Consider the following 23,005-nt stretch of genomic DNA (forward strand, 5'->3'; position numbering starts at 1 on the left):
GCCTTTACTGTCCCTACTACTAACCAACAGGAACCAGATAAACGCTGGGAATGGGTGGTCCTACCTCAAGGAATGACAAACAGTCCTACTATGTGCCAAATCTATGTTGCTCGTGTGCTTGACCCAATTAGAGACCTGTTTCCTGACTGCAAGTGTCTCCATTACATGGACGACCTGTTATGCGCTGCTCCTACAAAGGACAGGCTTCGGGCCCTGTACGGCGGGTTGCAACGAGCGCTGCAAGACTCAGGATTGTCTATCTCCCCTGAAAAGGTGCAGGTGTCCTCCGTGGTCACATACCTTGGAACCACGGTCACACCCACCCACACCAAACCTGTAAAGTTGCATATTAAATATCCGAATGTTTCCACGCTCAACGATTTACAAAAACTTCTGGGGGATATCAATTGGATTAGGCCTTTCCTTCGCATCCCCAACGCCACCCTGCAGCCTCTTTTTGACGTCCTAAAGGGGGATCCTAGTCTCACTTCTCCACGAGAACTTACTTCTGAAGCAAAACAAGCATTGCTGGCCGTTAACGAAGCGCTCAGCGAGGCCGCACTTAAGCGGTGGGACCCGTCTGGAGACCTCACCCTGTGGGTCCTCTCCACGCCCAAACAGCCCACGGGCGTTCTCTGGCAAGACGGCCCCCTTCTTTGGATCCACCCCTCGGTGTCACCCACTAGATCCCTCGCCCATTATCCCTCCATGGTGGCGGACGTTGCGCTTATGGCAAACCAGAAGGCTATCCAGCATTTTGGTCGCGAGCCATCTACTATTGTTGTGCCATATTCTGCAGAGCAGGTGCGTGTTCTCACTGCTTGCACTGATTCTTGGTCAATCCTGGCCTGCTCAGTTTCCGCTACAATTACCAACAGAACCCCTCGCGACCCTCTGTTAACCTTCATACAGTCTCACCCCGTAATTTTCCCCAAAATTACATCCTCCAAACCGCTCCCCGAAGCCGTAGTGGTGTACACCGACGGTTCCAATACCGGAGTCGGTGCTTATGTTGCTACCGGAAGCAAGCCGAAAGCCTTTCAGTTTGCGACTGACTCTCCCCAAATAACTGAGCTCCTCATAGTTAATCAGGTACTTTTAGATTTCCCGGAGCCTGTAAACATTGTTTCCGATTCCCACTATGTGGTGAATGCGGTTTCCATATTAGAAACCGTGGGCAGTGTTAGTACATCATCCCCTGTGAGTAATGTTTTCCTCACCCTCCAGCAAGCCATTTGGAATCGGCCCGCTGCCTTTCACATTACCCACATAAGGGCCCATTCTTCCCTGCCGGGGCCTATGGCATTGGGCAATTCCATGGCAGATCTGGCCACACGCCCGGTGTGGATATTCCACTTAGCCTCCCCTGAACAACAAGCCACCTACTTTCATTCGGAATTTCATGTCAATGCCAAAACACTTGCCGCCAAATTTAACCTCCCCCGTGCAATCGCTCGTGATATTGTTCGTCGTTGCGCAGCTTGTCCTACCTTAACCGCTGTCCCATCTTTAGGAGTTAACCCCCGAGGACTCCTGCCAGGACATGTGTGGCAAATGGACGTCACTCATATTCCAGAGTTTGGAAAGATAAAATATGTCCACGTGTCTGTCGACACGTGCTCCCAAATTATTTATGCCTCTCTGGAGACCGGCGAGCGTGTCTCCCATGTCATCGGCCATTGTCTTGCGGCTTGGGCGGCATGGGGCAAACCCAAAATTATAAAGACCGACAACGGACCTGCCTATACTTCCACTTCATTCCAACAATTTTGCTCACGCATGCAAGTCCAACATAAGACCGGAATCCCCTACAACCCCCAAGGTCAGGGTATTATCGAAAGAGCGCACAGAACGCTCAAGGCTTTCCTTTCTAAGCAGAAGGAGGGAATTGCAGCGGGCAAGACACCCCGCATGCGCCTCTCCCTCGCATTATTTACCTTAAATTTTTTAAATTTGACGGATCAGTCTATGCCCCCCGCTGAAAGACACATGATAAAGGAACCCCCTGCACGAGGATTTGTCCGCTGGAAAGATATCCTTACGGGATTATGGCACGGCCCGGACCCAGTACTATGCTGGAACCGAGGCGCAGTTTGTGTTTTCCCACAGGAGACGGGAAGAGAACCCCTTTGGGTCCCGGAGCGATTGGTGAGGAAAGCGGATCCACCGACAGAAGAACCAACACCCTCGCCACAAGACCGACCGCCGGAGGAGCCACCCTCGTCATCAACGGGTGATACCTCCCCCGAGGCTAATAAACCTCAACCCACCTCCTGAGGATGTTGGGCCGTAAACCGGCCGTCGCTCTTCTCTTTCTGGGTCTTATCCTCCTCCCTAGCTCTCATGCAGGCTTAGATGCCCCTGCCCACCGACAACAGGCCTACTTGCAGTACCGCAATAATCCCTGTAGCTGCCCAGTCTCTGCAGACAGCCTACGAGGCATACACCCCTTGAGCTCGACTGACTGTGGGGACAAAACCGTTTATAAGGTATCCTGGGGTTGCGTGGCCATTCCCAAGCCTCGCCCCCATCCCTCGAGTGGTCCCCCACCGCCATGCCCATGCTCCTCCTCCTTTCTCGCGTCCGTACGTAGTTCTTGTTACAAGTCATTCTCTACATGCACCTATCAAAACCGCACTTATTTTACTGCGTCGCTGTTGCCTTCACCGGCATTGCGGCCTGTCTTTCTCGATTCGGGACCTTTTGTTCAGGCCCCTTGCCCCGCCCACTCCAGCCCTTCTGTCGTCTGTTGGGGAGTGGGGGCACCCATATATGTCTCTGATGGTGGAGGTCCTCAGGACCAAGCTCGCCAGAATGACCTATGACCGTGCCCCCACCGAAGACTAGCCCGCCCCTCCTGACGCATTGTACTCCCGCCTTCCTCGTATTGTTTGGTCCCTAGTCTTCTCCCCAATTGGGCATAACCCCGTCCTCCGACCGGGAGTAAAAGACCGAGGCATGCGAGATCAAGGATACCGCAGCGAGCGTTCACCCGGAGGTTCCGGGGGCCTCGGGAGAGTATATGCATGTGCATACGGGGGTGGTCCCAACCCGTCCCAGAAAAAGGGAAACTAAGGGCAAAAGTGAGGCCAAGGGTTGCGGCCGAACCTTTGGTGTATCACAATATGCCCACCGGCACACTGGGCATGCACCTCTGCTCTCTGTCCGGTCGCTGATATCCCGGCCGCCACGGCCGTCGGAGGCTGATTTGCGGAAAATAAAAAGGAGGGAGATGTAGGGGACCAAACCCGAGGAACCGCAGCGCTAAGATGGCGCTGATTTCCTGCTTCCGGGTTCTTCTTCCCCGGCAAAGTTTCCCGCGCTACCCCTGAGCTGTCCTATCCTGACACAGCCTTGTAATCATATGATTCGTGACGTGTACTGCGTATATATGCCCCGACCACCGGATGTGCGAGTAGTTCCTGCCCGCCAGAGATCGAGGTCTGATCTCCCGCGCCCTGAGTAATAAAGAGCTCTTCTACGAGACGCCCGGTGTCGGTTTCTTGCTGGACGAGAGCGGCGCCGAGCAGAGGTTGATAGCAAAAAAACATGATTATTAAAATTTTTGCATATGTGCCATGGAACTTATATTTTTATCACTAATTTCTGCTCATTTTTTACTTAGTTCCCGTAGCAGTTATATTTCTGTAATCTCAAAAATGTGATACGAATTCATCCTTAAATTTATAGTTTGTGGAATGAACCAGTTGATCCTGTCATTCTGGGTTTTAAATAAACAAGTGTCATGAACTGACAAAGAAGAGACAGGACATGGGAGCCTCCATGAGAAGAGGGTGCAGCTCTCTCAGACAACATTTTTTGTTAGAACATACAAGAATTTTTCTAGCTAGCAAGCATGTAGGCAAGGTTGTGCATCAACTTTATAGTGAGAAAGGTATCCAGTATGGTGATCCATGACAGAGAAGAAAATGGTGATGTATATCATCACAGACAGGTCTATTCATGTTATAACAAGTTTGTGAAAAAACTAGGTATCAATTAAAGCCCATAATCCCCCTGCTGCTTCTACCACCGCATTTCATTGGGAGGATGTGCCCTCACCCTTCCTGCATAGGCAGAGACAGAACTGCAGCCATGTCCTTTTCCAGAGTGGTGTGTTCTCCGAAGAACATTAAGGCAGTATCCTCTACAAACAAGTTAATATATCTTTTTTTTTTATTTTTGACAGGCAGAGTGGACAGTGAGAGAGAGAGAGACAGAGAGAAAGGTCTTCCTTTTGCCGTTGGTTCACCCTCTAATGGCCGCCACGGTAGCGCGCTGCGGCCGGCGCACCGCGCTGTTCCGATGGCAGGAGCCAGGTGCTTATCCTGGTCTCCCATGGGGTGCAGAGCCCAAACACTTGGGCCATCCTCCACTGCACTCCCTGGCCACAGCAGAGAGCTGGCCTGGAAGAGGGGCAACCGGGACAGGATCGGTGCCCCGACCGGGACTAGAACCCGGTGTGCCGGCGCCGCAAGGCGGAGGATTAGCCTGTTGAGCCATGGCGCCGGCCTAATATATCTTTTTAAAAGTTGAATGAAAGAGGGAGGGGCCAGCATTGTACCAGGTAAAGGTGCCATCTGCAATGTTGGCATTATTTATAGTGTCAACTTATGTCCCATCTGCCCCACTTCCAATCCAGCACCCTGATGATGGCAGGAAAAATCAGCAGGTGGTGATCAAACTGTTTGGGTGCCCTGAATCCCATGTGAGAGAGTCCCAGAAGAATCTTCAGTCTCCAAACTTTGGAGTAGGCCAGCCCCACTCATTTCAGCCTTCTTGGATGAAAAATGTCTCAGTCTCTCTTTCCTGCTCTCTTCCTCTGGCTCCTATCCCCACTTCCTCTGCTATTGTAAATATTCCAAATAAACAAATCATTTAAAAATGTGTGTTAACAGTGAATAGAAATGAATTCCATAGATGTTTAATATTGAAATGTAAAGTAATCTGACAACTATGCAGGAAACCAGAATGCAGATTATCTATTTTTTCCAACATGAGTTGATGTTACAGCAAATACGTTTTTATTGAAATGAGTCATTTTTCATTAACTTCAGCATCTATGTTAGCCTTTTTCCATAAGAGTTGACATAAAGGGTATTTTTTTTAATTCTGAGATTTTTGTTATTAAATATTTGAGCACTAGATGCTACTGAGATGAGAGTTGTAGCATTTACAATTAAGAGTAAAAGGATTTGCAAAGGGTAACTGCCTATCTAGCATAATATCTTTTTAAAAAAAGATTTTTATTTTTTTATTTGAGAGGTAGTTACAGAGAGAGGCAGAGACAGAGAGAAAGGTCTTCCATCCAATGACTTATTTCTTATATGGCTGCAGCAGCTGGCACTGAGCTGAGCCAAGAGCCAGGAGTTTCTTCAAGTCTCACATATGGATACAGCAGCCCAAGCACTTGGAACATCTTCCACGGCTTTCCCAGGCCATAGCAGAAAGCTGAATTGTAAGAGGAGCAGCCGGGACTTGAACCGGTGCCCATATGGGATTCTGGTGCCACAGGTGGAGGCTTATATGCTACAAAGCTGGATCCTACCATAACTTTTTAAAGTAGCATTTATAATACACAGTAATTTCATCTAGTTATAACTAATTATAGCAGAATATAGTCTTTAAAAGGATGCTAAATACCCCAAATGGGAAAACTCTAGAAAAAGTTTTATTCAGTAACAAAATTGCTATTAGTTTAATGTGTTTTTACTCAAAATCCTACTGAACAAGTATTTTTATTTCTGCTTGGTTTGTCAAAAGTAGATGGCTAACACTTTAAGACTGAATTACAGCCACAGATTTAAGAACTCCTTTTGGTTATTAGGGAAACTATTTCATAGACATGGACATAAATAAACTATAAAGAGTGGGAGGAAGCATCTTAAGTATAGGAACATTTTCACTTGATTTTTTTTAATTGCTATGAGAAAGACAACCCCTATGGCCATACACATGTTAGAAAGATATAGGAACTTAATGACAATATCCTGTACATTTCTGATGTAAATTAAGTCATCACTGATTTTACTCAGAATGTGGGAGTTAATAGAAGGACACTAACAATGCCAAATTTTCTGAAGTTTCGGATGTGATCACCTGGAAGGTTTATTTTCATTTGGATTTCAATGGGACAGTACCCTGCATAATGACAATAACCTAGTATTTATATTTTATTTCTCTTATATACCTACCTCTTAGGAAAAACAAGTAGAGATTACTTTTACCTTGGAAAACTTTGAAGTATAAGGCTAATAAAAGCACAGAATACCATCACATTGTATTTTCCAGTGATTTATCACAGCTATAAAATTGATTTCAGGCTTTAATTATATGCACAATGATTGTGATTAATTTCTGAAAAGCATCAAGCATCTAAATATACAACAAATCAAAAAGCTAAACCTATTTTTAGGAGATGTAATATCAATCATGCAACTTATTGTTTTATTCCTACTCCTCTTCTTAATGACACCTTGGAATTACATATCTATCCTAATCTTTTACTTTTAACCAAGAGAGTGGAGTTTGTTTTTTTCTTTTTCTGCATTTTTCATTTTCTTTGTTAATGTGGAGCTCTGTTTTCTCTTGCATCATTATCTGCTTCCTTATCTCAGGGCCTGTGGCAGGGTTGATTAAGAATTCTCTGTGTAGAGATGGTCTGTGATCCAGTCTCTTTATCTTTGACACTACCATGAATATAAGTTGTTTGGATCCCCAGTTCCTGCTGTTAAAATCCTTTCTTACACTTTAATATGTGTGGGGTTTTTTTATTTTTGTTTTTTTTAAAGATTTATTTTATTTATTTGAAAGAGTTAACACAGAGAGAGGAGAGGTAGAGAGAGAGAGAGAGAGAGGTCTTCCATTTGCTGGTTCACTCCGCAGATGGCCACAATGCCCAGAGTTGCACCGATCTGAAACCAGGAGCCAGGAGCTTCCCCCAAGTCTCCCACATGGGTACAGGGGCCCAAGGACTTGAGCCATCTTCTACTGCTTTCCCAATCCATAGCAGAGAGTTCGATAGGAAGAGGAGCAGTCGGGACTAGAACTGGCGCCCATATGGGATGTCAGCGCTTTAGGCCATGGCTTTAACCCACTGCACCACAGCACCGGTCCACAATATGTGTAGATTTCAAGGTTTGGCTTTTAGAGTCTCTCTTAATTCTATCTGTTCCTTACTACTCTACCCATGTAGTAATCATTCACTGAAGTGTATTAGGTTTCATTTGAGTTGAGTCAGCAATCTCCAAAGAATAATCCAGTAACTATCTGATAGTTCCAGAAAAAAAAACTCATTGCAATAACAGATGCCCTGCATTTTTTATAATAATTAACATGGATAATATCATATATATGCAAAACTGTCAGAGTTTTTTCTAATTCATTGCATTATGACATTATTTATAATGACTATTATGTGGAGAACTAAATAGAATAATCTATTTGCATTTGAAGGAATGTAACCTAGTTCTAGTACTTTAGTTTTGGGTACATTCAATTTCTAATTTGAAAAAAAATAAAGAGCATGCATATTGTTGGCATTCATATTCCCAGCTTCTCTCAGTAACTAAGGACATAGCTAATAATAGGCAACAGGAAAAGCTCTTCACACAATACATCAGGAGTTGTGAACTTCATTCAGAGAATCCAGGATTCATTCTCTGTTCTTAACTCTGAAAATGTTTGTCATTCAAATAGAGCACAATGAGAACTAAATAGAGATTCATCTCATCCATCATGGCATCACATAGTTGTAAATTGTACAATTTTAAAATGTCTAAAATATATGCCTTCTAGCAACACTTAAAGCATTTTTCAGTACCTAGTTATATTTAAAGCAGCTCCTTTTAAAATGTATTATTCCTTTTTTATATTTAAATATTTGAAAGTAAACAAATTTTATGTATTTCATACATGCAGATTTAGGGGCATAGTTATATTTCCCATGCTAATCTCCCTCCTGTTCATGCCTCTATCTTCTTTCCCCCTCCATTTCTTATTCTTTCTTTCAATTATTATGATGATCTACTTTCCATTTATTTTATGCTTGTAAGATTAATTAAATAAATTAACAAATAGCTACAAGAAAAAATAAAATGTGTTTTTCTGATATTTCTGCTATGATATTTTATACATATATACACCACAATATTATTTTTGTTTATTTTCACTTTTCATTATATATATATATATATATATATATATATATATATATATATGGAAAAACCTTTCTATGAATTACTCACATTTTATCTCATTCAAAAATTTTCAGGGATTCTTTGCTAAACTCACTACATTTTAACTCTGATACAGCTCCCTGCTATGTCCTGGGAAAGCAGTAGAAGAATTCAAAGACCTTGGGCCCCTGCACCCATATGGGGGACCTGGAAGACAACTCCTGACTCCTGGCAATGGATTGGCCCAACTCCAGCCTTTGTGACCATTTAGGGAGTGAACCAATGAATGGAAGACCTCTCTCTCTCCCTCTGCTTCTCTGTAACTCTGCCTTTCAAATAAACAAATAAACAGTTAAAAAATATTGATATAATAATCAAGATAAGGAAATGAACACATAATTTTTGGCTTAACATATTCTTAAGCAAAGCTTTATTTCTTCCCTCTCTTTTATATGTTCTGTTTATCATGTGAAATAATTATTATAATCACTATTGAACACATGGAATGCAGTGGACATTTCTTATCTTCATCTTACTTGAATTCTCAATAATATAAGACATTCTCTTAAACACTTGATGCTTCATGAAGCTGTTTGCTGTTTAACTTCTTAAATCCATCATTTATCTTTGGTTGTTCCCTCTGGATCTCTTTCTCAAGGCAACATTTTCCTCCAAAATATTAACATTCAATGCTGGAATGAAGATCTGATTTAATTCTCAGCCATTTCGTTCTATGCTTCCAACTCTCTACACTAAAAATTTCCCAACGTGTATATACAATCCAGCCTTCTATTCAGATGCTTCTTTTTATTTTGATGCATACGGGCTCTTCAGCCAGCAGGAATTTCAAAGTGCGTATTTGAAGAAACAAGCAGGAATTTCAAATGAAGTGCACAAAAATAATTTTGAATTTCATTTTTTTCTCATTAAAATTTGAGGTTTTCTTATATTTAAGGTTTAGAAAACTTAAAGTGTTTAAAATGAAATCAAGTTCTCTTATCTTTTTTTTTCTTTTTTTGACAGGCAGAGTGGACAGTGAGAGCGAGACAGAGAGAAAGGTCTTCCTTTTCCATTGGTCCACCCCACAATGGCTGCTGCAGCCACCATGCTGTGGCCCGCACACCGCACTGATCGGAAGCCAGAAGCCAGGTGCCTCTCCTGGTCTCCCATGCGGGTGCAGGGCCCAAGCACTTGGGCCATCCTCCACTGCCCTCCTGGGCCACAGCAGAGAGCTGGACTGGAAGAGGAACAATGGGGACAGAATCCAGGCCCCAACCAGGACTAGAACTTGGGGTGCCAGTGCCACAGGTGGAGGATTAGCCTATTGAGCTGTGGCGCCAGCCTAAGTTCTTTTATCTTTAATCATTAATTATTTCCCATTGAGCTGGCTGCACAAGTTAGAATTCTTGTACTTACAGTTGGGACTTATTTTAGGACTTATCTCTCCCTCAAAATTCCATACCTAATGCAACAATATTGCTTTTGTTTTACTTGTTAAATATCTTGAAATTTGTCCTATTCTCATAACTTTTGAACTTGAATTGTATCAAGATGCTTCCTACTCATAGCCAGTATTTTTTATCTTCAAATAAACCACCCAGTAGTGTATATTTTATAGATGTGATTAACCTCTACCATCAACTAAGTAAGGGAGGTAATACTTGTTAATGCAAATTCCTCTATTAAGAACCCAGGCTAAAATAATAAAAAAGCAGAAAAAATTATGAAATTAAATTAGTAATATTAATATCTACATGCTCTCTGAGTAAAGGAATGTAGATATGATTAAAATATTATGGACTCTATTATTTAAGAATGAGTTTATGGGGCTGGCACTGGGTTTTGACTTTCTATCTACCACCTACATATATCTTTTATACCTTAGTTTAAGTCAGAATTTGCTAAGTGAAATGGAAGCCATCTTGCTTGTATTTTACATTGTGAGGTCATCAGCTGCCTCAAAGTCTGTAAGTTGTCATAGGAACTTTCAAGTACACAGTTTCTCAGAGAGACCTTAGGGTGGGGTAATCATTCACCAGGTAATATATTTTGTACATTTTAAGGAAGTTTATGGGACTGTAAATTTCCCTTTAATTGTGAAAGCTAAAGAAGTTCAAGATTATTCTGGTAACTGCTATTGTCTTTGATATTCTTTTTCTTGAGTATTTATTTTATTTTAATGCATTATAATAATTTGTTTATCAACAATTTTTCATGTCTTGTGTCAATCTATTATTTCTCCCTCTGAATCATAATATACTTTACTTCATGAAACAGCCAATAATTTTATGTTTCATCTTTCAAATTACCATTACCTGTGAATGTTTTTAATATCCTAGTCTAAATCTATCCTTCCATTATGAACCTATAAACAAATTGAATTTTAAGTATTTCATCATGAACTCAAACAAAATCATTTAAGTTGTACAGACTACAATCATATACATCTATTTTGAGAAAGCTTGGAACCCTGAATAATTCACACTATCCAGGTAATGCACTTTTAAAGCCACATTTTCTTATTAAAAGTTTTGTACATTTATTTGAGAAGTTTTCAATTAGCAAGAAACTTCATTGGCTATGATTACTGCCCAATCAGCTTTTCCATCACTGAGTATATAAAAAAAGAAGTTTTACAAGACAGCATCCAAAAGTTGGGCACCTTTTCCTCTGGACTGCTCTTAGTGATTGGTGCTGAAGATGAAGAATTCCTTAAAGAGCAACCCCAAAGGAAGGCTTTGGATATCTTGAGGGAAAGCAGGAGCAAGAGCTGAGAAAAATGCAATTTCCATGCCAGACACTCAGGGTCTTGTGCATTGTTGACTTCTACCACCCACCCACCCAGAACTCTTACCAAAGTTTAGTTTAAGGGTCTCAAAGTTACAGGTTTACTGGAAAAGATAGTAAATCAAGGACTTTTGAGAACATTGCTCTCAAGCAGTCCTATCTTATTTTTAGCTGGACAGAGGCAAGGATCACCACTGACTAGCCCAAAGGAAGTTGAAACTCAAAATCACACCTTTATGCTCACCTTAATCTCATCTATAAGAACTATCTCTGTAGACTCCTGCATTTTTTTTCCTCTGGGAAAGTGTTGATGGTTATTTCTCTATTCAGCTGTGTAATTCTAAAAAAAAAATCAAGTATTTATACCAAACAATCCAGCAATTTAGCCCCTAAGTAACTACCCATAACTAAACTAATAAATTATAGACTTGCATATAAATTTCATAGCAATATTATACTGAGTAGCCCAAAATTGGAAACAACTTAAATGTCCATTAACTGGAGAATTGACATATAAAATGTAGTATGTTCCTAGTATGGAGTAACACTCAGCAAAAAAAGAATAAAATAACACAATCATTATGCATCTCAAAAACATTGTGATAAGTGAAAGAAATCAAATGCAAAGAATTATCATATCATATTGTATAATGAAATATATGATATTTCTAAAATGGCAAAACTATAATGCACAAGAGTTGTTGCCTGGTGCTTTGAAATGGAATAGGGATTAACTTAGAAGGGCAAGGGAAGTCTTTTCAGGAGAATGGGAATGTTCCAAAATTGGATGTGGTACTGGTTATATAAGATAAATTTAAGAAAAATATATTAAAAGTCATAAAACTGCATACATGAGGTAGGTGACCATATGGTATGTAAATTATACAACTAAGCTGACAAAATAATTCAGAGTCCCCAAAAGCATTGGCTAAATGGGTTTCTTAATGACATGTTCAAAAATAAAACTAGAAAAGAATTAAATATGCATTTACTGATCATTTGAAATAAGTTGTAACACAACCTTAACCATCGGTACATTTTTAAAATTATCTCCTTCTTGCTATTGATATATTTTCTTAAGTAATATGATTTATTACCTTAATATTTTGCTTAGGATACCTATAGCTTGGCTTATGAAATGGATGCATTTAAATAACTTGATTTTTATTTCATGCCCTGGTACCCTTACATCAACATCAATGTAATATCAATTTCCCAAAGGAAATTTTAAAATATTCTTTGTGTTTTCTACTCTGTGTAGGTATGGAAAATGTAGATTTATTTTTCTTCCTTAAAAGTGTGGAGTATTCTGTAAGTCTGGACCTGAAATTTTGATTCTGTCATTTCATTTCTTGCTTGGTTCCTTGGAATTTTCAAAATGTGATAAAACTTTCTGGATTTATATAGGGGTTTTCCTGTTTTATGTTGTGCTTGCGTTTTGTAAATTTGATTTTCAAAATATGGTGGATTTTGATCTTTGCAGTCAAATTTTTACTTTTAGGAATTTCAAACTTTTCTCCTAGTATCTCTATAAAACAATGATTCTGTTTGTTGGACCTCTCAGTTGCAGAGATGCCCACTTGCTCGGGAGGACGCCCAAAGATCCAGACCAGTTGATGCAAAAAGCACGAGGTTTTTATTGAACGTTTGTGCAAACGGGCCCCCACCTCAGGCAGTGAGGAGCCCTGAGCGGCAGTTTCACACAGGTTATATAGGCAACGAATTAGCATATGGAATGCAGAGGTGGCACGGGATTGGCTGGTTCGGAGGGACAATTAGAGAGTGCTGAGGAGAGTGCTGAGGGAACCAGCTGAGGAGAGTGCTGAGGAGAGTGCTGAGGAGAGTGCTGAGGGAACCAGCTGAGGAGAGTGCTGAGGAGAGTGCTGAGGAGAGTGCTGAGGGAACCAGCTGAGGAGAGTGCTGAGACTCTCCGAAGGGGAGTGGCAGCTCTGCTCTGGGCATGCCTAGAGGTTCTCTGAAGGGGATTGACTTTTCCTTCCCAGAGAACGTCCTGCCCGCTGGACTCTGGGGAACATCTAACCTCTTAAGAAGCCCCTGATATCTGCCCAGGCCTAGTTTCTTGTCCCTCTCCCCCATAAGGGTCCTTCATTCCCTCCTTTTCTTTTTGCAAAGATTTTAATCCTAAAATCTATTGGACCGGCCTGGGGAGAGCCTGCCTCACTGGAGGGAGGGAACTCTGTTCTTGCTGGACTGGGTTGGGTTCCACGTTAACAATTGTGGAGCATGGGGATTGGAAAAACAATGGGGAAAGGCCAGGAACATCATAAATATTAAACAGTTTTTGAAAGTCTTAGCTTGAGTGAGTTCTGAGTGCGCTGGAGCTTCCATTTGGCTGGTCTATCCAGATCCTCGGGGCCCTGGGGAGGTGGTGCTTGCTTCACGTGTGAGGCGTGGACCCAAGCAGCGATTCCGTCGACCTTGAGAGCGGTGGGAATTGTCAACAGCACAGTGAAGGGGCCTTTCCACCGGGGCTCTAGAGTCTTAGATTGGTGCCTTCGGACATACACAGCATAACCGATTTGGAAAGGATGTGGGATGGTTGTCGTCTTGGGTTGGTAGGCTGCTGCAAGAGGTTTCCAGACCTGGTTCTGGATGATCTGGAGCACTCTCAACTGGGCCTGTAACTTAGGGGCATCGGCAACGGAGTCACTGGCAAGGTCAAGCAAGCCTGCTACTGGTGGGGGCCCTCCATAAAGGATTTCGTATGGTGTCAGCCCGCAATGAGAGGGCGTGTTTCGGACCCGGAACAACACCATAGGGAGGAGTTGGACCCAGTCTTTAACACCAGTCTCCAACGCTAATTTGGTCAAGGTCTCTTTAATTGTTCTGTTCATTCTTTCTACCTGTCCTGAACTTTGGGGTCTATAGGCACAGTGCAATTTCCAATTTATGCCTAATGCTTTGGCCACCAACTGACTTACCTGGGAGACAAACGCTGGGCCATTGTCGGACCCGATTACCTTAGGCAAGCCGAACCGGGGGAAGATCTCCTCTATGATCTTCTTGACGACCACCTGGGCGGTTTCCCGTTTTGTGGGGAATGCCTCAGTCCATCCGGAGAAGGTGTCTACAAAAACTAGAAGATACTTATTCCCATAACTGTCCGGCCTTATCTCAGTGAAATCGACCTCCCAGTTGATTCCTGGTCGGTCTCCTCTTACCCTAGCTCCCTCCGGGAGCTTGAGGTGTCTGGCATTTACCTTGGCACACGGAACACAGGATTCAGTCACCTGCTGGACTAAAGAGTCAAGTCCGGGGATGTAATAAGACTGCCTATCTTCCTGTAAGGCTGCTTTTAGCTTTTTGTGTCCCAAATGAGTCCATTGATGGAGGCTGGTAATTATTTCTTTAGCCAATTGGTGTGGCAGGACTATTTTCTCTCCGAGCCTCCAAACCCTTATTTGTTCATCATACTCTGCACCGAGCCGCTGGATCGTATCTAAGTCTTGGTCCGAATAGAGGAAAGGTGGTTCCCTCGATACTTGGGTGGGCTCAATTGTCTTTAACGGGAGCACCTGTTGGCTCAGGGCTGCCGCCCTAGCGGCCTCGTCTGCCATCCTGTTTCCCCTTGCTACGGGGTCGTCTCCTCGTTGGTGCCCGGGGCAATGAATTATACTCAACATTTTGGGCAGGAACAGGGCCTGTAGAAGATCTAGGATTTCCTGCTTATTTTTAATGTCCTTGCCTGCTGAGGTTAAGAGGCCCCTTAGCCGGTATATCTCCCCATGTACATGGGCAGTGGCGAAAGCATACCGACTGTCTGTGTAAATGTTGACCTTTTTGTCTTGTGCCAGTTTTAAAGCTTGAGTTAAGGCTATGAGCTCGGCTTTTTGAGCAGAAGTTCCAGGCTTTAAGGCACTTGACCAGATAACAGTTTTTCCATCCACCACCGCTGCCCCAGCCCTCCGCTCACCGTTCTGTAGAAAGCTGCTCCCATCCGTGAACCAGGTCATTTCGGCATCCGGCAGAGGCTGGTCGGTTAGGTCTTTTCGGGTGCCGTGGGCCTCAGCCAGGATTTGGTGACAGTTATGGATTACCTGGGCCTGGGGCCCCAGTTCCGGAAGCAGGGTGGCCGGGTTTAAAGAGGTGGCAGTCCCAAACCGGACCCGCTCTGAGTTTAATAACATAGTCTGGTAATGAGTTATCTGAGCATTTGAGAGCCACCGATCTGGTGGCTGGCGGATAACTGTCTCCACAGCATGAGGTGCCACTATGGTGAGAGGTTGGCCTAGAGTCAATTTATCCGAGTCTTTCACCAGAACTGCCACGGCCGCTATCATGCGGAGGCACGGAGGCCAGCCGGCCGCTACATTGTCTAGCTTTTTTGAAAAGTATGCCACCGGCTTTTTCCAGGGTCCAAGCATTTGTGTTAGCACTCCCTTCGCCACGCCCTTGTTCTCATCCACGTATAATGTGAAGGGCTTGGTCATATCAGGGAGGCTCAGGGCTGGGGCTGACAATAGGGCCTTTTTTATGTTGTCAAACGCCCGCTGTTGCTCTTCTCTCCATTGAAAGGGAGCATTGGACTTCGTGAGGGGGTACAATGGGGCTGCCAGCTCCGCAAACCCAGGAATCCAAAGGCGGCAGAATCCCGCACTCCCGAGGAATTCCCGCATCTTTCTGGCATCGGTGGGGGGTGGAATTAGAGCAACCGCCCTTTTTCGGCTCTCTGTCAGCCACCGTTGCCCTCCTTCTAGGAGGTAGCCTAGGTAGGCCACCTGTTTCTGACATATTTGGGCCTTTTTCGCGGAGGCTCGATAGCCCAATTCCCCCAGTCTCTGTAGCAGGGCCCCGGTACCTTTTAGGCAGTCCTGCTCAGTTTCAGCGGCAAGGAGGAGGTCGTCCACATATTGCAGGAGGACCAGGTCCGGATGGTTGACTCGGAAGTCGGCCAAATCTAGGTGCAGAGCTTCGTCAAACAAGGTAGGCGAGTTTTTAAATCCTTGGGGCAACCTTGTCCAGGTGAGTTGTCCTGAAAACCCGGTCTCTGGGTCTTTCCACTCAAAAGCAAAGATGGATTGGCTCTGAGGGCTCAGTCTTAAACAAAAGAATGCATCTTTTAGATCTAACACAGTGTACCATACGTGGGTCGGAGGCAAGGTACTTAGCAGATTGTAGGGGTTGGGCACTGTGGGATGCATATCCTCCGTTCTCCTGTTAACCTCCCGCAAGTCCTGTACTGGGCGGTAGTCACCTGTACCAGGCTTCTTTACTGGTAGTAGGGGGGTGTTCCAAGGTGAACGACAAGGTTTTAAAATGCCTAGGTGTAACAGTCTCTGGATATGTGGCCGGATACCTTCCTTAGCTTCCTTGCCCATCGGATATTGACGAACTGACACGGGAATGGCCGTGGGCTTCAGATCTATGATCAAGGGAGGCCGGTTGACGGCCAGCCCTATTCCCGCAGTCTCTGCCCAGGCCTGAGGAAAATCTGTGAGCCACTTGGGGTCCAGGGGAGCCATGGTGGACGAGGGCCTCTCGAATAATCGGTGTTCGTCCTCCAAGCGTAGTGTTAATACCTGGAGGGGCCGCCCTCCTGAGTCTGTGATGGTAGCTCCTTTCTCATGGAAGTGAATTTGGGCTCCTACCTTCGAGAGTAGGTCCCTGCCCAGGAGGGGGTAGGGGCAGTCTGGCACTAGTAAGAATGAGTGTGTCACAAGTCCTGTACTTAACTGGACCTCTCGATTGGTTGTCCAGCGATATAACTTCCCTCCAGTTGCCCCCTGAACCCAGGAAGTCTTGGAGCTTAAAGGCCCTTTTTCTGAAGTCAGTACCGAGTGCTGGGCTCCCGTGTCAATCAGGAAGGTTACCGGTCTGCCCCCCACTTCAAGGGTTATCCTGGGCTCAGGGGGGGGCTCCTGGCTCTGACTCACCTAGTCGTCTTCTTCCAAGGACAGGATTGGAACTGGTCTCTTCTTTGGTCCCTGTGTTTTCTTCGGGCAGTCTTTGACCCAGTGTCCTCTTTCTTTACAATAGGCACATTGATCTCTTTCCACCCGAGGCTTTCGTTTGTCTCCCAAGTCCCTATTCTGTCCTGGTCTACTCCTTTCTGTATCCTGCACTACGGTGGCCAAAATTCTACTAAGCTCTCGATTACGTCTTTTGTCTCTTTTATCTTCCCTTTCCTCCTGCTCCTTGCGGATCCTTTCCTCCTTCTCCTCTCGGGTCTCCCTTTTGTTGTAAATCTTTTCTGCCTCCTTCATTGAATCTTGTATAGTATACCCCTGAAGCCCCTCTAGCCGCTGCAATTTATTGCGGATGTCCGGCGCTGACTGTCCTATAAAGGACATGATTACATCTCCCTGCCGGTCCTCTGCCAGGGGGTCAAATGGGGTGTACATACGGTAGGCTTCCATTAATCTTTCTAGGAAGCCTGCCGGCGTTTCCTCAGCCCCCTGTACTACTGCACGTACCTTGGCCAAATTGGTGGGGCGCTTTCCAGCCCCTCTGAGACCCGCAAGGAGAATCTGGCGGTAAAGACGAAGTCGCTCCCTACCAGCAATGGTGGTGTAGTCCCAATCAGGACGGGTTGAGGGAAACGCCTCCTCGATTTCGTTTAGCAGTAGGGTCGGTAGGCCATCTGCTCCAGGGACGTTTTTCCGTGCCTCAAGGTAGACACGCTGCTTTTCCTCAGTAGTGAGGAGGGTCTGCAGAAGCTGCTGACAATCATCCCAGGTGGGCTGATGAGTCAATAAAATTGACTCGATCAGCCCAGTCAGAGCCTGGGGGTCCTGAGAGAAAGAGGGGTTATGGGTTTTCCAATTGTAAAGATCGGAAGCAGAAAATGGCCAGTACTGCATCTGGCCAGCCACCGAGCGAAGAGGAAAAGCCTGTGAAGTCCAGACGCTTCCCGAGCCCCCTGCCTGCCCCCGACGGAGGCGCAGGCGGCTGGAGGGTGGGGAAGGCGCTGAGACTTCTTCCCCTGCCCTCGTGGAATCAGGGGATGGTGCAGAAGGTTGCACATCCTGCTCTGGTTGTTGTGGGGGTTCCTGCGGGGGAGCAGGCTGGCCAGGAAGATAGGGTGGGGGAGAGTCAAAGAGCAGAAAGTCCTGATCAGCCGGAAGAACCGGTGGCTTGTCAGGTTTTGGATCTCGAATCTCCTTCAGAGGGTATAGGGAGGAGGTTGGCACAACCGGGATAGGAGGAGGGGGTATCGGGGAGGAAGGTATTAAAGGAGTTGGGGATGGCCGAGGAAGGGGTAACGGGGTCCGTATGGGCTCCGTCGGGAAGGAGAAGGGTTCTATCCAGGGAGGGGGGTTACGTGTAAGATCCTCCCACGTGGTAATGTAGGGCACCTGATCAGGGTGTCCATTGGATCCTGGCTGAAAGACTCGCGCCTTAATCTGTAAACTAATATCGAGGTTAAAAGTGCCGTTCCTTGGCCAGCCGACCTCGAAGGCCGGCCACTCTGAGGAACAGAATTTTGCCCATTGTTTCCTTTTAACCTCCAATGAGAGGTGGCGCGCGCGTTCTCGAACGTCCTTCCAGTGATCTAGAGTGAGACTTAAAGGGGTGGTTATTTGTTGACCCATGTGTGCAAGGATTTCAGCCCAAACAAAAAGAACAGCCAATGCACAGACATATACAGTAAGCAAGACAAACCACATGGCTAAGACAAATCGAACGCTATTGCGCTATTTTTGGGAGCGGCTGCCTGACCAGCCCTCCCCGGGAAGGAGGGAGACTTGGTCTCCGACCCACCTCCAGACCACCCCGGGAGCGTCTTCCGGGGGAACGGACCGAGGGTTTCCCCTACTGGTCTCACAGACCGGAGTGTCCTCCGGGGAACGGACCAGGGGTTGCTGGGCACGCCTGCCTCCCCCACTGGTCTCACAGACCGGAGCGTCCTCAGGGGAACGGACCAGGGGTTGCTGGGCACGCCTGCCTCCCCCACTGGTCTCACAGAGTCAGGTACTGGCCAGTCAGAACACTCAAGACGAAGAACAACAAACAGAAAACACTTAATTATACCTCCAACTGGTCCGCAGAGAATGGGTCTGAGGGCGACCTAAAATCCCCGTACGGGCCACCAAAATGTTGGACCTCTCAGTTGCAGAGATGCCCACTTGCTCGGGAGGACGCCCAAAGATCCAGACCAGTTGATGCAAAAAGCACGAGGTTTTTATTGAACGTTTGCGCAAACGGGCCCCCACCTCAGGCAGTGAGGAGCCCTGAGCGGCAGTTTCACACAGGTTATATAGGCAACGAATTAGCATATGGAATGCAGAGGTGGCACGGGATTGGCTGGTTCGGAGGGACAATTAGCATACCGGAGAGTGCTGAGGAGAGTGCTGAGGGAACCAGCTGAGGAGAGTGCTGAGGAGAGTGCTGAGGAGAGTGCTGAGGGAACCAGCTGAGGAGAGTGCTGAGGAGAGTGCTGAGGGAACCAGCTGAGGAGAGTGCTGAGACTCTCCGAAGGGGAGTGGCAGCTCTGCTCTGGGCATGCCTAGAGGTTCTCTGAAGGGGATTGACTTTTCCTTCCCAGAGAACGTCCTGCCCGCTGGACTCTGGGGAACATCTAACCTCTTAAGAAGCCCCTGATATCTGCCCAGGCCTAGTTTCTTGTCCCTCTCCCCCATAAGGGTCCTTCATGTTTAAAAAAAAAAAAAAGAAAGAAGTTGTAACACTATAATTGTGGGGAAATTAGTTACATGAGGCAATTCAAAGATTGTGCCCAAAGGAATTAAGGTGGGTGGAATCCAAAGTTGTTTACCACTGAAACTAATTAGCTACACAACATCAGGGGAAGTGGCAACAACTGATAAGGAGGGTATAGCCATGGCTAGTCCTATAGAAATTGCCCCATAAAGTGATCTTTTAAGTGATTTGTTGGCCCTTATGCCCTGCCCTAATGACTCTGCAGTTTTGTGCTTTAAAAGGCTCTGTTAGGTGCTAGACTTGGCTCCCTGCTGCGTCTGATTGTCTCTGGGATCCAGAGGCTGGGGAACTGGCGAGCTGCGCACTTACCTTTCCTCTGGCCCAGTCCATCCTATACAGGTGGACTAAGACCCTGCAATAATCTATAGCAAAATATTTTTGTGAGTAACTACATTTTCTAAAACCACAAATATAAAAAATTAGGACAGTGGCATTGTTTTATATTTTTGAAAATTTCTTTAATGTCTTGCTTAATAAAAAAAAATCTGGACTCTCATAGCTGCTTGTCCTTCAATCTTGGGTAATACTGCAAGTCACACTACCCCCTGAAAAACTATCCTGTAAACTCATAGAAGGACAAGAGGGCAGGGAGCAATTAATGACAAGGTTGACAGAACTACACTTTGAGAACCCTTATAGTGAGGGCCTATTTCCCACTCATTTGTTGGTTGAAGGTTTAAGTAGGGAAATGGATGTTTCAAAGGGGGGGACTTTCTGGACTCCTGGACAACAGAGCTGCATCTTGTGTCTTGTTTGAGGGGCAGAGCTGATTCAGCCCTGGACCACACAAAAGACCCATGAAATCATTTGGCCTGGCCTTAAGGCAACCACAGGCAGGGCTGGAAATTCAACAGACTAATTTTTAAGCTGATAATTTCCTATGGCCTGTGAATGACGTTTTAAATATCCAAATGGCCCCAGGCAGAAACAATTTCCCCACCCCTGTTAGACCCTGGAAACCAAGTGTGCTGCACACTAGGCATCTCATTGCCCTCCACAGGTGCTGTAGCTGTAGGGCCTTAAGGGACTGCATGTCCCACCATTCCCTTCTCCTCACCACAACCACAAGCTACAGTGTAAAATTCTCATCCTGGAATTCTGTTGTGTTATCCAGGGAGATTCTATTGTAATTGCTTATCTTTGTGCAACCTAGAAGTATCATCTTTAATAAACATTAAGCTAAGTCAGAGGTTCTCAAAATACAGTCCAGGGACCAGCACCCGAAGCAGCATCTTATAACTGATTTGAAATTCAAGCTCTCTGTCCCCACCCTCCTGAACAAAGCCTCTGCAGCTGAGGCTCAGCAATCTGTAGTCTAACAAGCCTTTCAGGTGATTCCAATGCACCAAATAGTTTAAGGCATTAGCCTTGAAGTTAAAAGGAGCTGGATCTTTCCTTGGAAAGGAATCCCACACAGGTGATAAGGAAAGCACTTTCATTTCATTCCTATCTCCTCCCCTTCCTGTGTGAGTGGTTCTGGAGAGACAGTGGCAGTACAAGCTTTGAATCAGAAACACAATTTTTTGTTATTCTGTTTCTCTGGAGATTCTTGATTAATCCATGGTGAATAAATTGCACTGATATATAAGAAAAGATATTTGATAAAATTCCTAAACATTATGGATTAAAACCAAGTAATACTGGGACCAACATTGTGGTACACCTGGTTGAGGTACTACTTCTGACACTGGCAACCCAAATCAACTGGGGTTGAGTCCAAACTGCTCTATTTCTGATACAGTTCCCTGCTAATATGCCTGGGAAGGAAACAGAAGATGGCTCACATACTTGGATACCCCCCAACCCAGGTGGGAGACCAGGTTAGAGTTCCAAGCTCCTGGCTGTGGCCAGAAACAGTCTCAGCCATTATAGCCATTTGGAGACTGAACCAGTGGATGGAGAATCTACTTTTCTCTGTCATTTTGCCTGTAAAATGAATGAATACTTTAAAAAGATAAAATTAATACATATAAATCCGACATTTACTTAATATTTAATTTCTTTCAAATGATTTGCTAAAATAATGTTTATGGTTGCAGCCATTAGCTTCAAAGTCAGAAGATGAGATCAAATCATTACTATTATTTACCATTGTTTCTGATACTAACAATGAACATATTTAGAAAAGGAAACTTGTGCTGTAAAAATTATAAATTCTTCAAAACTAATTTTTGATCTAGAAAACCACTTTAAATCATACTTTGTTAAGATTTTTAGGAACAAAATAAGCACTCAAAAATGGCCATCATACATAAAGGGTAGAAATACTAATTAGATATAAATATTTTTAGCACACAATGTAGAATTTGGGGAGTGAACTGGCAGATGGAAGATCTCTCTCTCTCTCTATCTCTGCCTCTCCTTCTCTCTCTGTGTAACTCTTTCAAATAAATAAATAAATATTTATTAAAAAAAACAAAAGAGGAGGGGCTGGCATTGTGGCATAGCTGATTAAGTTGCCACTCACAACTCTGCCATTCCATGAGGGATGGTTTGATTCCCAGGTGCTCCAGTTCTGATCCAGCTGTTAATATACCTGGGAAATCCACAAAAGATGACCCAAATACTTGGGTCCCTGAATCCATATGGGAGACCTGGATGGAGTTTCAGGCACCTTTTTTTTTGGCCTGGCACAACCCTAACTAGTGTGGCCATTTGTGAAGGGAATCAGTAGATGGCACAACTCTCTCTGCCTCTCCAACTCCATCCCCTTCCTTCTCCCTCTCCCTGTAACTCCTTACCAAAGTACTGTGAGATTAACTACAAAATTTGCTCTCAAACAGGGTTTTGGATGTTGTGTGTGTGTGTGCTGTGAGTGTAGGTACAAACTGTTGGAATCTAACAGCATAGAGTTGGTCTTCTGTATATAAAGTTAATTAAAAGTTAATCTTAATGAAGAATGGGATAGGAAAGGGAGTAGGAGAAGAAATGGGAGTAGGTGTAGGAGGGTGGACACCAGAGGAAGGAATACTAAATTTGAACCTGTAAAATTTCCATTCATTAAGTAAAAACCTTAAAAAAAATTTAAAAACTCCTAAAAAAGAAAACCTAGAAGACAGTGAACTACAAAATAATGATCTTTCAGTTTTTATAGAAGCTCAGCTGAAACCTTGTATTGGTTTAAATATAATGCTTCATCAATTTCTTACAGGAAAGGGAATACACTTTGAAAAATAAGCCGAAAACTTAAATACAAGTGCAGGGAAATATATTTTTGATGCAGGAAGGGGTCATAGCGCTTAAACCCCAAGAAAGAGATTTTAATGTGATGGTGTCTTCATGGTGGTTCTTTTATTATTATTATTATTATTATTATTATTATTATTATTTCTTTATTTAAACGTGAAATTGAAGAGGAAATC

General features: G+C 44.5%; 2 protein-coding genes across 2 annotated transcripts in view; one reads left to right on the forward strand and one right to left on the reverse strand.

Moving 5' to 3' along the window:
* Positions 1 to 23,005, forward strand: part of LOC133755253 (sodium-dependent neutral amino acid transporter B(0)AT1-like) — a 628,988-nt gene that overhangs the window by 371,255 nt on the left and 234,728 nt on the right.
* Positions 13,991 to 17,710, reverse strand: LOC133755108 (uncharacterized; the record flags this gene model as incomplete). Its single annotated transcript, XM_062185387.1, is given in 1 exon segment — positions 13,991 to 17,710. A coding segment is annotated over 1 exon segment (3,720 nt), but the record flags the coding sequence as incomplete, so codon positions are not given.

This window comes from Lepus europaeus, unplaced genomic scaffold (assembly GCF_033115175.1).
Source record: "Lepus europaeus isolate LE1 unplaced genomic scaffold, mLepTim1.pri SCAFFOLD_3_1, whole genome shotgun sequence".
Lineage (NCBI taxonomy): Eukaryota > Metazoa > Chordata > Mammalia > Lagomorpha > Leporidae > Lepus > Lepus europaeus.